Source organism: Trachypithecus francoisi, unplaced genomic scaffold, assembly GCF_009764315.1.
Source record: "Trachypithecus francoisi isolate TF-2019V2 unplaced genomic scaffold, Tfra_2.0 Lachesis_group15, whole genome shotgun sequence".
Lineage (NCBI taxonomy): Eukaryota > Metazoa > Chordata > Mammalia > Primates > Cercopithecidae > Trachypithecus > Trachypithecus francoisi.
The window spans coordinates 60,956,030-60,973,320 of NW_022681460.1; the positions used below are offsets into that span (position 1 = coordinate 60,956,030).

The window sequence follows — 17,291 nt, forward strand, 5'->3', positions numbered from 1 at the left end:
GACTGTAACTTTCTGTTTCACTTATTGTCCTAATCATAAACACCACACCTGGCAGTTCAGTGCGCACTCGCTCTTTCTCCCTTTGACAGAACCTATTTGAGCTTATATAGAATCCAAAGGGCTGTGGTATTCGGAATGGCAACCATGATTGTTCAGTTTTGTGTATGATTACTCTTTTCCTCGAGATTGTATCGCTGGGAAAAACATGCGCTTAATGGTGATTGAAGTTGCCATAGGACATTTTAGTACTGGAAAGGGTTTAAGATTTTTTAAGTCCGATTCGTACATTTTTACAGATACGGAGAGTGAGGCACACAGTGCTTTGGAGTTAAGTCACAACTGACACGTGGGGTCCTGAGCCAGAGCAAGGTTTCTTCCTTGCTGTTCTTCCTTTCTAAATGTATATCTGAGAAATTGATGGGAAAGAAAAAAAAGTTACCTGAGGCAAGAAAAGTTGGATAAAGAAAGGAGTTGCTTGGCAAGCTCAGTATATGATGCTTCTTGTAAATGACGTTTCTTGCATTTGATACTTCGGCTCACTTTTGAAGACTGAAATTTTCTTGAGCTCAATTAACCACAAGATACTCTTAATGTTACTATATAACATAAAATTAATGGAAAAGGGAGTGGTAGGTTTTTTTGTTTGTTTGTTTCTTTATACCCTCACATAATTCGCCAGAAGGCACAGGAGGCTTTGTTTCCTGTACATGGCACAGGCAATTCTGCTTCTATCACCCTGAGCTCAAGAAGAAGTAAACTGGGCACTGGACATGACTGTGCCCACTCTCTCTCCATTCAGCCAAACTTACCCGAAAAAGCCTTTCCTAAATCCCAAGGCAGGAACACAAATGGAAGGAAAAGCTTAGCTTCTGAACTCTCTTGGTAGTTCTGACTGGGGCTGCCTATTAGAATTTTTCTTATGAGTTTTTGATAGTTAAGGAAAAACCTTTATTGATAGGTCTCTAAGGGCTCTATTTATTAACCAGATTTTACTGTGCTAACGTATAGTCACCAATTATAAAATAACAGGAAGAATATTCAGCAGAGTGTGAGATATGACCTTGTGTGAAGGTGAACCACTTTGAAAAGTGGTTGCTTGGCATGCAGTGGGAAACTTGAAGAGTAAACCAGGGAAGAGGAAAGCAAGGCATGTTCTTGAGACGGTCACAACGTGGGCAGGGCCTTCTGACATGCCTTGAAGTGGGCACCTCAGAATGGTACACCTGAGGAGGGAGGGGAGCAAGGGCAGTATTTGTCCATAGGCTTCCATTTCCTGGTCAAGAGAACTTCCCTGAACTTCCAAATAGTGCCTTTGTGAGTGCCAGGCTGATTCCTATGGAGGCTAATTACTCCAATAGAAAAGCCCTAGGGCAGAAAGTAAGGGATTTTGATGCAGCCAAGATGAAGTGTTACTCAGTTATGTTTGGGCAAAACTGTCATATCAGCGGCTGAGGTGGAAGGCAAGGTGAAGGACATGAGACGGGCACGAGAAGGGTATGAAACAACGTGAAAGCCATTGCTTTCAAATTTTGCCTGGTGGAGTGCTAGAAATTCTGTGGTGGTCCCTTGGGGACAGCACTGGTGGGCGGTATGGGGATGCAAGGTGAGCAGCGCTCTTGGCCCCAACATGTGGTTATATCTGGACAGTTGTTCTGTGATCTGTTTTATATATTGGGTCCCAAGTTCTTGAAATGAGTGTCTACATCTAAAAACAAGTTTGGAGACTGCTGTCACAGACAATTATTTCAGTTAGATAAAAACATTAAACTTAGTGAGGATTAAAGACGTGAAATTCTTGTATTTTAAAATGACATGCACCATCTAGTCTTGGTATTTACCCCTAGTACTTTTATTTTAATTTTAATTTTTTTGTTTGAGTCAGAGTCCCACTGTGTTGCCCAGGCTGGAGTGCAGTGGTGCGATCTCGGCTCACCGCAGCCTCTGCCTCTGGGTACAAGCAATTCTTGTGCCTCAGCCTCCAGAGTAGTTGTGATTACAGGCATGTGCCATCAGATCCGGCTAATTTTTGTATTTTTAGTAGACACAGCATTTCACCACGTTGCCCAGGCTGGTTCAAACTCCTGACCTCAGGTGATCCACCTGCCTCCACCTCTCAAAGCACTGGCATTTATAAGAGACACAGTGCCTGACTAACACGAGTACATTTTAAAATCTCATATAGTTGTACGTTATTTATCAAAATGCGCTTATTTTTTCTTGCTGTTGAGCTTAAAATATCTGTTTCAACTACTGCCTTAAACAGAATCCTAGGAGAAATAATATTTCAACTTTTATATGTAAGGGATCCTATTAGATGTTCAAAATCTCAAAATAAATATTGCCAGCATTTATTATTCGAATGCATACAGACACCAATTAATTACTTTTATTTTCTTCTTAGCAGTAGAGAAATTGTTCTTTATTTAAATTTATTAACCGGTATTTTTTTTTTGTAGCAGTAGCTGAGTTTTTTATACCTAAATATTAATTAAAACAATTAGCTTAGAAAAATGTTTGCAAATCAATTTTTACGAATAATTTTTAACACGTTTTAAAAATAAGATCAGTTAAAAGTACTCAGAAGAGTCAATGGCCACAATGTTTGTTTCTTTTCTTTTATGTTTGTTGGTTTTATTTGACATCTATTTTCTAGCACTGGCCTACTGGAACTATAACAACTTGGGGTAATTGGGAAATTATGTGTTTAAGCTTAAACATATGATATGATACCAATTATAAAAAGTTATGAGAACATACAAAAACATTTGCTATGTATTTATGTTTCCATATATTTACTATATATATGTGTTTCCATATGTAGTAAATGTTTAAAAACATGCATGTGAATACTCACCACTAAATTTATGGTAGTGGTAGTCTCAGTGAAAGGAGGGTAATGCGGGCACAGAAGAGACTTCAAGTGTTTCAGTCTATCTGTCTATCTATCTATCTATCTATCTATACATCCATCCATCCTTTAAGAGAAGAATTGTTCTGTAATTCTATATATTTTTTATCTTTGGATATGTTTCAAGAAATATCAGATAGGTCATCCTTTCAAGAAAGAAAAGAGAGAGAGAAGAATGTAGGAAACTCATTGATTGGTAATGCCATGCAATTGACAAAGACACAGCTTACAACCAAGGAAAGTAAAAGCAATTTAGTGTGTTTAGGAGACACAGAAGAAGAGTTGTTCTCCTCTGAATTAGTATCTATAGGGAAAATAGCACTTAAAGTTCAAATTGCAATAGGTACCAGGAAATCCCCCTTACTAAGTGAAAGGCATGCAATTAAGTTAGTATTTTTTAATGTAAGCCATTAAATTGAGAACTGAATTTTACTTAGTGTTTTCCACTTAAAATCCATCCTCTAATTAGGGTATTTTGTGGGTTTTAAAAAAGTGAATCTTATTAATATTTGAGCTTTCTAAATAAACTATTATCTTTTTATCTTATGAAAATTACTAATGATCATATTTAGTGACATATGCATTCAAGTTGATTCAAATATATATGTATGTGTGTGTGAATTTATATATATACACACATGCATATATATATATATATATATAATCCTTATATTAGATAAAACATTATTGTTCAATAATTTCTACCTGCCTAAATCTGGATTAAGTTTAAAAGCTTGTACTTCTGTTCCAATCAAGTATAATTGATCATCTTTAAATTTAAACCTGAATCAAATATTTGGTATATAGAACAAGTATAAGCTCACAGGACTTTTCTAAAATCAGGAATACTTCTTAGGAAGGAGAAATGACAATAACATCTTGCACGTATTTAAATGCTCTTCTCTGATATTTAGTTATATTGAGAGTTTATCTAACCACATTAAGAAATAATCTTGCAAATGAGGGTACTATTACTTGGCACTCTTCATTGGAAATTTACTGTAAGGATGGTTTACACAGCCCACAGAGATCTCAAAGTTTCTAGCCCTCCACTTTTCAACAGTATCTGTACATACCATGTTCATAGCTACACGAACAAACCTTGGAAAAAGGATCTCCCAACATAAACACATCTGAGATTATATTAGTTTTTGCTGTTATGGGTAATCCTATAGTTTGGTTCAGTTATTAAATACTTTTAGAAAGTGAAACATCTCTGGTTGCTGTTACTCTTCGTTTTGATTTTTTTTCTTTACAGTTCTTGACAATGAAATACTATCATCCCATTTTAAGTGGTTGCTACTTTTTATAATATTTTCATCATATTTTCTAAAATCTTTGTGGTAATTTTCATAAAGTTATTCTGCAAGCATTAGTTTTCTTTAAAACTAAAAAAAGCTTTCAGGTGATGGTTACTGATAACATTTTTATGACTTAACATTTGGATTTAAAACCTTTAGAACATATTACAGTTTCTTCTTTCCTCCCTTGTATTCCTTAGAGCAGCCCTGTTTAAGAATCTCATTTAAGTTATACTACTTAATAATGTTGTTGATGAAGGGATGATGATGATGGTGGTACAAACAGAGCCAAAGAGTTAATCACAGCATCCGCATTAGCAGTTATTTTTGTTGTTGTTGTTGTCATAGTCATCTGAGCCTCATGATTCACTCAATGGACTAAAACATCTTAATAAATATTACCTTAATATAATCAGAAAACTGCAACTACTTGATCATTCAATAGTATTTGCTGAATTTGAAATAGAGAAGGAAGTGAGCACTTCTCCTCAATACTTAATAGATGCAACATTATATCCAGCCTATTAGCAAGGATAATACATCCCTGAACTGATCATTTTGTAGTTTAAACACTGCAGCCTGCAGACAGTCAGTTAAATATTCTCGGCTAAATAGACATACTTGGTTCAATCCCCAGATGCCTTCCCTGTCACTTCATCTGTCACTAACTTGCCCATTTTTCTGTTTCACAGTCACATTCCAAGAGGGTTACCTAACCCTGCAATTAAAACCCACCCTGCCACAGGTGGGTGTTTGGGATGACCTTTCAAATAGTACTGCATTTTGTAAGAACTTTCAGTACCAAGAATAAAGCATAATATCATGTTCTCAGTAAGATGCACTGTCACCATGTTTCTCCAAGTCAACAAGAGGCCAGAGGTAATGCCTTTAAAACTAACTCACCCAACCAACAACATCTTCTACACTGGAATAATAAGACCAATCTGCTTATTTCACGGCCAGTTGCCGCTCTATTGGCCCTCACTGTATTGCAAAGCATAAACTAAAGTGTAGAAAAATGAGGAAGGAAAATACCAAGAAGCAATAAAAAGGAATAAAATATTATGTTTCAGATGGCAGGATTCCTAGATGCTTTGGTAATTTTTGTTTCATGCTTTTTTCCTTCAGGATTTCATACAGAATTTGGGGATAATTTGTTATTCCCAAGTTATTATTGCTGTATCAACTCACTCTGTCAACCTAAGAGTCAAATTAACTCAAATCATGATTTGCCAGAACAATAAACACAAGATTCAGTGGCACTGAATTAATGAACTATCTGTTCTTGGAGAAAATCATTTACATTTTCTGTGCCTCAGTTTATTTACTTAGCATACATAATCTCTAGAGTCCCTTCTAGCTTGATTAGCGTATGATTTTACGAATTTCTTTTAGAAAAAATGAGAAACATATTTTCTCTTCACAAAGCAGGCCTTTAATTATAACTTTTATTGTCATAACTGCAGAATGAAATTTGGTTTTTAATCTTTAATGCGAATCATTGTATTGAATTACTTAAAGTAAATGTTTTTAAAAATAAATTCTTCCATTGATCTTCTTGCATTTTTCCTTCTGTTGTTAGCCTTCCTCTCAATAGATGGTGCTCTTTTCTTACAGACGATACTTATCTTATTCCTCATCAAAAGATCAGGGAAATTAGCTTTACTCTTCAAAAATCATTAATTAAAGAAATCATACAGATGAGTAGAAAGAATTGCTTATAAGCAATTTGCAGCACCTTGGTAATGAAAGGATACTGGAGAGAGCAATTGTTAAATGATTTAAGAGCTCCACTGAAATCTGCAATACTTGCTGAATAGGTGAAACAAATATTGTAACTAAATATGAAAATGCCATGTTACCTACATACACATATCCCTGGTTAAAAAAGAAAAACCCCTCGATTTAGGAGCTATTTTAAAGTCTTAAAATATTTATCTTCTTTAACAAAAACAGATACATGGCATTTCACATTCACATATAGTATTTGAATATACATTTGAATATGCACATCAGCACCAACACAATCAATACCAATCTCAATCAATATTGAGAGCTTCCACACTCTGCCAAATATACCTGGAACATCTGGGTAAACAGAAAATGGACCACAACTCTTTTGAATTAATTTTACTTGATAAGAATACTTTGTTTAGAGCACCCATCAAAACTTCCTGTGTAAGCGTTTCTGCAGTTTCTAATGTGGAATTATGATGCTTTTGGCCGTTCCTAATTAGCTCCAACTTGTGGAGGCATTGAAATACAGCCATGTACTGCAGTTTTCCTGAACCAACCTACCCATACCAGATGCAGTTTGTGACTTAGGCGATCTGAAGCTACCAATGGCAAACTGGTCCACGCAACACAGCTGTCATGTTTGTTATAACAGAGGAAAACTACCATGGAGAGATGCTAGGAAAACTTCCTCTACCTAATGTTGCCTCAGGATGAAAGGAAGAGATGGGTAAGGGCTGCTATGGTAGGGGAGAAGAAAGGGTGGGGTTGTAGTACAGGGAAGTACTAAACCAGCAGGAGTAGGAAAGTTGCCAAGGTCCATCTCAAAACAACTGAGAAGACTTCTCCCCCCTCCCCCCCACACACACGGCAGCCCCAACCAAATTTGGGAAAGCTAACTAGAATTTCTCTCCCATTATTCACAACTTACTCTTTCCATAGCTCCTGCAGAGGGACTGAGTGTAGGACTCTGCCAAGAGCCCTCTTTGCTCAGTATAAGGAAGAGCTCTAAGTCTACCCTATAACTTCCCCCCTACCCCTAGACCTTTGTAGCTTTAACCAAAGCAACTTCTCTGCTCCTGAAATTTTGGATTACTTCTTTATCAATTGAAAAAACAGAAAAGTAGATTTTCTCACAGAAATAGCAATCACTGTCCGTGGTTGCCTCCAGAGTTCCCCCAGTTTACATCCCCTCTTTCATCCTCCCGCCCAACATTGAGCCTTGGGAGTTAGGTGTCTTTTTGCACTCCCTTGACCCGCTGAACCCTCCGCTCGGAGCTCAGGCGCTTTCCTTACCTGACAATCACATACATGACCAGGAAGTTTCCGAAGAGCCCCACCACGCACACGATGGAGTAGAGGGCCATGATGGTGATGGCCGTGATCATGGAGGGACTGCCGGTCGGAGGGCACAGGCTGTCTCTCCCGCCCAGGTCGGTGCGGTTCGGACCGCATGGGTCAGACAGGTTGCCATCTAAGTGGGACAAGTTGACCCAGGAACCGGGGCTGGGTGCTGGGGAGCAACTTGAGTGCGCCAAGGCATCAGTGCAATTGCTGGCGTTCGTGGGGGCAGCGCTGCTGTCCATGGTACTGACGGACGGCCGGGCACCGCGGTGCAAGGTAGCCAGGAGCACCGGGACTTTTCGGTTCCAAGCGCCTCAGTCGCTTCCTTTCGCCGCTACCACAGCTCCTGCTATTTCTTACAGAAACCAGTCCTGGCTGAGACAGAGAGGAGCGTCAGGCGGAGGGGACCGAGCTGAGCATCTGACATTCTCTTCTGCCTGTAGCCCCCTCCCACCTTAGTAGTTCACAGAGGCTCATCCCCAGCCACGCACCGCTGCGGGAGGGGAGGGAGGGCCATGCGGGATTCGGAGGCTGGAAGGGAGGGAGGAGAGAAAAGGGGTGGATTTTGCGCAAAGCGATCCAAGGAGTCGGTCTCTTCACTGGGCACTCTTCTGTGCAAACACATCTAAGGGAGGGAGATGGAGAGAAGGGTTGGGGAGAGAGATAGAGTTAGTTTTTGGCAGCAGTGAAAAATAAGAAAGGGGGCTAACATCACTCCATTTTCCAGCGCCTTTTTCTCCTTAAAATCTGGCAGGGAATACATTGGCTTGACGAAACCCTAACAACCCTAAAACCCCAATGCTCCTCCATCCCTATTGCCAATTTTGATTATTTGGGAATAGGGGACACACAATCTTGTTTTGCAGTCCTTGTTCCCTCAGTTGCCAACATCTAAGAAAATGTAATAATGTTTCTCCAATTTTCTTCCCTACAAACCTGTTGGGGACAACAGCGATCCTCTATTTTCTGAAAAAGAAATGAGAAACAAATAAACTTTTGTGCAGAAAACCTGTTCCTCATTTTCCCCAATTTCTCTTAGGGTGAGTCCCTATTTACCTCTGATTTTGTCTCAGTGAGGAAGAGGCATAAGAAGTGGTTACAGAAATCAGAAGGTTGTGGCATCCAGTAAAGTCAACTAAAGATAATGTTGATCTTTCACATCTTAAATCTCATAGACCTATTAGGAATTATTTGTCCCTGTTATCTGAAGACTTCCTCGATAGACATATGCTTCTGAGAAGAAGGTTGTTAAAACCAAACAAAATTTGCATTGCCTGTTTTCTAGTGTAAAAATTCTAGGAAAAGTCACATAACGTATGGGATTAGAGTGGCCTACAACAAGGTCCTTGAGAAACATGGATACGTTTTTGAATTTTATACCTTACTTATAAATCCACAAGTGCTTCTATTTTAGAAATAAATTTGTAGTTACAAAGAGTAACTTCTTGGCCTTTTTTCCCTAAAGTTAACACCAATTCTGAAGTGATTCTCATTTCTGTGCATGTATACATCTTTTAACCATAAACGTTGAAAATACATGTCCCCAGTTGGTCTTGAAAAATTAACTGCACTCTCAGGGAGCAGGGAGGGAAGATCTTGAAAGGAACATTCAATTCCAATATTATTTTTAGGCATTTATCTTAGAAGCAGATAATTCATAGGTAAACTCTATTAATCATAGGCGATTTGCCAATGTTCAGTATTATTTTTATCCTCTTACATTAAAGGGTATAATTTACACAATAAAATGTTACAGAGATTTCCTAGAGACTAACAAAAATACTTTAAAACATATTCTTCCATGAACTAATGTAACAATTCTCTTATATTGAGCTGAAATCTGTCTGCATGCACTCAGTTCCTTTGTGGTTAGTTCATGTGGAAGACAAGACACAGTGTAATAATTCCTGATCTTGGAGTCAAATCGTTTTATAAATCAGCTTTGTAACTATGTAGCTCTATGAGTTTGGACATGTTATTTTACCTTACAGATGACAGTCTTCTCATTAGTTAAAAAGGGGGGGTGGGTGGGCTAGTAATATTCACCTCACATGTCTGTTAGCAGGATTAAATGAGTATACATTGCAATAGTAATTGCTTAATAAGTGATAGTTCATTACCATTATATATCATACATTTGAAATCAACTGAGTAGTCTCTTTTGCAAGTTAAACATTGGTATCATTCAGTTGTTTCTTATAAGATGTAGTTCTGAGTTCTTTCAGTGGCCTTGCTGTTCGTCTATTCTCATTACAGCTTGTCTATCTGCTCTTAAACTACAGTTCTAGTGTTAAAAATAATGACCTAAGTTTGCCCTGACCAAAAAACAACAACAAAAAAGAAAACAAAAAAGAAACTGAGCCAGATTATAAACTTTATCTTTCTACCAGTACAATGAAACTCCCAATTTTTTTTTTTTTTTTTTTTTTTAGTTTTATTTTTTGGTCACATTGTTCTCTCGACTCTCCTTAGGTTTACCAATGACAAAATTTCCAAAACACAGTCCAAGTCAGTTCCACAAATACTAAAGATCTGCTTTGGACCAGATGCTGTGATAGGAGCTGGAGTTTAAAAAGATGGATACAATTGTTTTTGATTATGGAAGCTTTCTTCTCATGCCTGGTGAATCATGTGTTTCATCTCCTTAAATATATAGTTGCTTTGGAGGGAGCTCAGTGCAACACTATAGTTTTTTACTTTTAAGTTACATCTTGTTAGATCCAGTTCATGATTCTTACCCACCAAGATCTTTTGGAATGGTGATTCTGTCATCTTTTGTATGCATTTTTCAATATACTTTATTTACTCTCCTAGCTTTGTACTCTGTAATAAGGTTCCTAAGGGAGGCCTGCTCACTAACACAGTACTTAATACATAGTGGACTCCCTCCCTCACTCTCTGTGTTTTTTTCTATATTAAATATACATGAATATGCATGTGCATCATATTTGAATTCAATTGAAAAAATGATTAGCATACATTTTATGCCATTATCTGTTTAATAAAATAATCTGGGTGATTTTTTAATGACACAGTTTGAAAATAAAACGTCTTTATGGGAAAACCTTAATGAAGACATTTTGTTCTTTTTGACTCAATATAATCTGTTAACCAACCAGGACTTAAATGTCTAGACTTATGGACTAGCCACATGCCTTTTCTTCTAGAATTATAGGTGAAGAGCAACCCCATTCCCATTGCCCTTTTCTAGAAACAGTTTTTTTTTCTGTTTTATAGAAAAATGCAATTGCTCTCTAGAGAAAGACTTGAACTTTGTGCTTCATATTCTCAGCTGAGATTGATTTTCTCCTTTTCTATTGGTCTTTATCATCTTTCACTGAGGATAGTTATTATCCTTCTATTTTGAATATAGAATCTTCTGGTTATCATTGCATGTCCTTCCTTAAGTTGTATTAACATTTATGTCTTGGTATCTTCCCCCTATTTAATATACAATTCAGGGAACTGCAGAACAAATTTAATTTTCTTTCAAATATATTGATGGCCTTGAGAAACCTAGATAAAAAATGTTTCAGAAATAATAAATTAATACCACCTAATATGTAGTATAAAAGCACCTCAATTTCAAGCTTTTGTTATTTCAGAGTTTCCCTCTGGTATATTCCCCCTTTCCTCCATAATTGTTCATTTCCTACTCAATTGGTCTGAAGTCTATTGTGAAAATTCAAGTCTCTCATAAAAGCACATGGACTGCAAATAAATGAGTCAATTTATTACAAACATAATTATTTTATACCGTATTGATCTCAAACACATAATCTTTTATTTCATTGAGCCTTAATATGTAATTTGTACAATAGAAATATCTTTTTGTTGATGCTTCTTGCTTAGCCCAGGCTTTTTTTTGAAGGAAGACTAATTTATTATCTATCAATTTAGATTCAATTTAGATTTAACATTGCTATCAAATCCATATCATGCAACATTTTTCACAAAAATTATTTGTTTCAAAGCAACGTATTTATTCATAGCATGGATGAATCCCTGGAAAGTGCTAAAAGTCACTTCCCTTTTTTGAATTTCAACATCTATTGGCTTAGTTATTCATAGGATTGCCATCACCCTACACTTATTTTAATAGCTTAGTCCTGATTCTGTTGAGAGTGGCTGTTAACGGAACACACGATTAATGGCTATTAAGGAGGAACACAGGCATAAATACTATACAGGAAACAATTACAGTGGTTTGAAGCTCAGGAAAATGGGACATCCAAGGTTTCATTGGAGGAGCATTTTATGTATTTGTTTATAGATCTTTTCTGTGTTATCTAACATTTAAATGTGTATAGCTAATGAGAATGCAAATGCATTGTGATACTATATTATCCTTGATCACTGGATTGCTGCATACCTATCAAGTAAAATGGAATAGGCACTCTTTATTTCCATGGTAAAAAATAAGTAAGTAAACGAAAGCAAAAAACTCCTCACACCAACTTCTACCCAATAAACCTAAAACAAAGGCATCTACAATAAAGTGGATGACAGCCGTGGACTTTTGATTAAAAAAAAAAAAAAAAAAGCAGTTCAAAATCCAGGCTCAACTATTTACTTCCTTGTGACTTACTAAATTACTTACACTTCCTGATATTTGGTTTCCTTTTCTGTAAAGCAAAAATATGAGAATCAACTTCAAAGAGGGTTTATAGGATTACACACATATGAAAGAATTTATCCTTTGTCTTTTGACTTTTTATATCCTGTTGTATGTGGCCTAGAAATTAGCAAGAAGAATTATCATAAATAATACACTATATTTAATAATGCAGAATCATCCTTAAAGGACCTGATTCTTTTAAGGGCCTGAAGGTAGTATCTAGGGTCCAGCTAAATCAACTCTTTTGAAAATTCATCCAAAAACAACTGGTTTAAATGATACATAAGTCTAAATGTCTTTCTAAAATCTGGAACCTCATTTCTATTCAAGTCTTACTCTTCAATTTCCAGTTACAGAGGTTTGCCATTACCCTAGTACAGCCCCTTATCATTTTGTATTAGATAAACAGTTGTCAGATGTTTCAGTCTCAGGACTCTACAAGTTTTTAAATTATTGAGGATCCAAAAAGCATTTCTTATTTAGGTTATCTTTATCACAGTCTATCACTTTAGAAATTAAAACTGAGAGATCTATAAAAACATTTCTTTATCATTATATTTTTTAATTAATTAATTAATTTATTTTTAAGACAGAGTCTCTCTCTGTCACCCAGGCAGGAGTACAGCGGTGCTCAGCTCACTGCAAGCTCCACCTCCCGAGTTCATGCCATTCTCCCGTCTCAGCCTCCTGAGTAGCTGGGACTAGAGGCACCTGCCACCAGGCCTGGCTAATTTTGTTTTTGTATTTTTAGTAGGGACGCAGTTTCACCATGTTAGCCAGGATGGTCTCGATCTCCGGACCTCGTCATCCTCCTGACTGGGGCTCCCAAAGTGCTAGGATTACAGGCATGAGCCAACGTGCACGGCCTATCATTATATTTTAAATAACAACACACCTATTACATGTAAACATAAATATTTTTCTAGGAAAAAGAAACCCTATATTTTTCCCAAGCAAGAAAATATTTAGTGAGAAGAGTGGCATTGTTTTACATTATACAGTTCTTTCAAATGTCCGATTTAGAAGAAGGCAGTTGGATTCTCATATCTGCATCTGCATTCAATCAGTTGTAATACATTGTTTAGCTGATATACATGAACAAAAATATGGATTTACAATTACATATATGTGTTTGGAAAAAGGAAGATTATTTTAACAGCCTTTACAAATAATAGTGGATATTTTTCTTGAATACTAAACCCAGACTTAAGAAGTGCTAGTTTTTTTAAAGGTTAGTTGGTATGTGGAGATTAAAACCACATTAATGAATTTTTTGTACTTTGCCACGTTTAAATCTATTGATCTGTCTTCTACTTTGAACGAATCTGCTATTCCTGTGTAGTTTTGTAATAGTATGCATTGATCATTTAGAAAATACTAGTTCAAGCCAGGCGCGGTGGCGCAAGCCTGTAATCCCAGCACCTTGGGAGGCCGAGACGGGCGGATCACGAGCAGGAGATCGAGACCATCCTGGCTAACATGGTGAAACCCTGTCTCTACTAAAAATACAAAAACTAGCCGGGCGAGGTGGCGGGCGCCTGTAGTCCCAGCTACTCGGGAGGCTGAGGCAGGAGAATGGCGTAAACCTGGGAGGCGCAGCTTGCAGTGAGCTGAGATCCGGCCACTGCACTCCAGTCGGACGACAGAGCGAGACTCTGCCTCAAAAAAAAAAGAAAAAAAGAAAAAAAAAAAAAAAAAAAGAAAATACTAGTTCACTGCATTATGTCACTTTCCAAATGGTGAAACATGTCGTTAGAAAATAGCAACAAATTACATTTGTTCATATTACAACTGGTCCTACAGGAAATTTCTTCCAATATTGAGATGCCGTTAAGCTCCCAGTGGGGGACAATTTTCCAAGTTCCAACTTTGCTTGAAAGCCTGAACTTAATCATTGGTAATAGATACTTTACTTAATCATTGGTAATAGATACTTTACTTAATCATTGGTAATAGATACTTTTAGTTTTCCTTGAGTTGATACATTCAGTTCTTCCATTTTCAGGAAGATATCTGCCAAACACAGAATTTCGAATAAATGTAGTTTATTTTTCAGTCATTCTTTAAATAAAAATAGTGATCCACGGAAAAAGTAGTTAGTTCAGTTCACAGCTCAAACAGTCACGCATGTGCTTTTCTTTGGGACAAACATCTTACTTTAGTTTGTGGCAGAAGCTTCATGTGTCCTTCCCATGTCATCGTACACAGATTTAAAGAGATATACTCAAGGGCCAAGATTTAATACAATTAATACGTTTTACTGATCCATTAATTATAGTTTTAAAAGTAGAACTTACTTCATGTTTTTCTTCTGTGAGTGCACGTCTGTGAAGAGCACAGTGACTCCTAGTACAGCATGGGGTTACTGTCTTGATTACTGCTAAGGTATGAGCAATTGAACTCATGATTGCTTATGCACCATTCATGTAAAAATGCAATATAGTGAAAAAGCCATTTAACTTTATAGAATTATTATTAAAATTGTTTTAACCTCGTTGATCCATGGGAAGAGTCTTAGAGACCCCACAAATCCACAGACCATACTTTCAGAAGCACTGATTTAGGTCATTATAAAAATGTCTCAGCTTCTTTGTTTTGTTTCCTTTTACTCCATTGAACATTTGTACCAGTGCCATGTAAATCTTTCTAAAATCACTTCTTGAGCAAATCACTCTTTTGCATTATAGCCTTCAATACTCACCAAAGCAGAACAAAACAAACAAACAAACAAAATGTATTAACCTGCATTCTTATCTCTGTACAACTCTCTGTCCTTCCTTTCCCTTGATTCTTTCTCTCATCCTCCCCTCCCTGAACTTCATGCTCCAAGGGTCACAGAGAAAGCAGTGGGAGTAGCACTTTTGCAGTGCTTTAATTCTGCTTTCAAACCCTTGCACATCTGCTTTTGTATAAAAGACTCGTTGGTGTTAATTCCATGGGACTATTCCATTTTCATTAAAAACTGGCATTTTATTAAAATTTTCATCTCTAACCCAAGGCCTGCCTTCAATTTTCTCTCTGTTTTTCACAGCTTCCCTTTCTCCTCCTCCACACTTTAAAATCTGGCCTTTATTTCCAAGGACATTAGGGACTTTCATAATGTTAAATCTATTGGTGTTTTAGTCTTTATTTTATAGCATCTCTCTTTTTGATATTCTTTATTATCTCTCTTCCATAACTTTATTTTTTAAAATTACTTTCCCACCCTGACAATTTGTTTTGGTTTATCTTAATGCTTTCTTCTTCCTTTGCTTGCGTTTTAAATGTGGATGTTTTCCAGCATTCTCTCTATTAACCTTTTCAACGTGTTCTTCTTAAGTAATCTCAAGTCATTCTTGTCTTGATTTTAACCTATATGCTGAAGATCCAACCTACACCTCCAGCTCAGTTGTTTCTCTAAAGCTTCAGATTCTAACACAGATAACTTTGGTAGACATGTCCACTTAAATACCTCATGAGCACTGGAAATACAACAAGCCCAAAGCATTTTCACCTTCCTATCCAAACATAGTTCTCTTAATGGCATCATCATCTCCTTAGTTCCCCAAGGCAAAAATCTGGCAGCCTTCCTTGGCCTTCTAGGTAGGCAGCACTGTTCGGTGGTTAGAAATGTGAACTTTGAACTGGGTGAGGTGGCTTATGCCTGTAATCCCAGCATTTGAGAGTCAGAGGTGGAAGGATTACTTGAACCCAGGAGTTTGAGACCAGCTTGGGCAACATAACAGAATCCCATCTCTACAAAAACAGAAAATTATCTAAGTGTTGTGGTGCATGCCTGCAATCTTAGCTACTCGGTAGGCTGAGGTGGGAGGATCACTTGAGCACAGGAGGTCGAGGCTTCAGTAAGCCATGATTGTGCCACTGCACTCTAGCCTGGGTGATAGAGAGAGATCCTGTCTCCAAAAACAATTTTAAAAGAAGTATAAATTCTCATTCCCCACTTCTTGCTAAAATCTTGTTTAAATCACAGGCAATTGGTGTGACTATGAACAACTTAATCAGCTGGTTGATGGCCTGATTTTTTCATTTGTAAAATTGGGTTTCCAGTAGTGCTTACTTTATAAGACTTTTATGGATGTTAAATGAGCTTCATTAATAAAGCACTTACCAGAGGCCTTGGCACAATATGCATCATATAAATTTTTGTTAAAGAAAATCATAGACTGCTCTCACTGCCTTTCCCACATTCAACTACCACAATTGTTGATTCTACCTTTTGGTATCATTTTTCTTGTTCAGACTTTCATGGCTCATACAGAGTTATACACTGAGCTCTTAACTGATCTATCTTCCTACATGTTCATCCTATACACTGTAGCCAAAAAAAGATTAAAAGAATGGAAATCAGACTGTGCCCTTGCTGATGATGCTTGTTGGTTCCCCATAATGTACAGGATAAAGTTAAACATCCTGACATCTAAGGTCCTTGAGGACAAACCCTTTTAGCTGCATTTCTGGATACCCACTGTTTGCTCCTAGCTCAACATGAATCCTGAACGGCTTATAATTCCCTGGATTTGTCATGCTCTTTCTTTCTTCTCTGTTTTTGCTCATTTTTTTTCCCTCTAGCACACGGTAGATATTTAATAAACATTTTATTTTTATTTTTATTATTTTTTCCGAGACGGAGTCTCACTCTGTCACCCAGGCTGGAGTATAATGGCGTGATCTTGGCTCACTGCAATCTCCGCCTCCCAAGTTCAATCTCCGCCTCCCAAGTTCAAGCAATTCTCCTGCCTCAGCCTTGCGAGTAGGTGGAATTATAAGTGTGCGCAACCATGCCCAGCTATCTTTTTTTTTGTTTTTGTATTTTTAGTAGAGATGGGGTTTCATCATTTTGGTCAGTCTGGTCTCGAACTCCTGACCTCAAAGGATCTGCCCGCCTCGGTATCTCAAAGTGCTGGGATTACAGGCGTGAGCCACTGCACCTAGCCAATAAACATTTCTTGACTCACTGTAAGACACTGGTTCTGTTGACATTATAGACTGGCAGTTATGGAATGTTGCAGCTCCTCAGTCTTTTCTGTAGCAACTGATTGCCAGAAGAGTGGTGTAGACTCCATGGTTTGGTGTATTTTAGACATATGCAACAGAGTATCTCAGAACTTAATGACCTGTGCCAAGCAATTAATTGATAATTTTCTCTTTAAGCACTTTTAGTAAAATAATAATTTAAAATTATCCAAATAGCAATATTTCATATTAACAGTAGGACATTGCATTTTTGAAATGAGATTTACAGAAATGTGAACTACTCATAGAGCTTTTGATGAGATTAAACTATTATAGAACTTTTTTTTGATTGCTTTAAATGTAAAATCAAGCTTCCATGGTAACCTTAGAATTAAGTTACACTTAGATTCTTTGTGGCTGAAATTTCTGCTTA

At 37.1% G+C, this 17,291-nt stretch overlaps 1 protein-coding gene across 9 annotated transcripts in view; it reads right to left on the minus strand.

The window, feature by feature from the left end:
* The window catches only part of OPRM1 (opioid receptor mu 1), a 131,268-nt gene that overhangs the window by 92,100 nt on the left and 21,877 nt on the right, over nucleotides 1–17,291 (minus strand). For 4 of the 9 annotated variants that reach the window (XM_033235001.1, XM_033235005.1, XM_033235002.1 and 1 more), the window contains exon 1: nucleotides 7,240–7,712. The exons of 2 other annotated variants lie outside the window; for them this stretch is intronic. In XM_033235001.1, the coding sequence (XP_033090892.1) occupies nucleotides 7,240–7,529 (290 nt within the window). In that variant the 5' untranslated portion in view covers nucleotides 7,530–7,712. Of the gene's footprint in view, nucleotides 1–286; nucleotides 407–7,239; nucleotides 7,972–17,291 lie in introns of those variants that run through there. 3 more of the 9 variants (XM_033235011.1, XM_033235004.1, XM_033235003.1) reach the window with 3 other exon arrangements.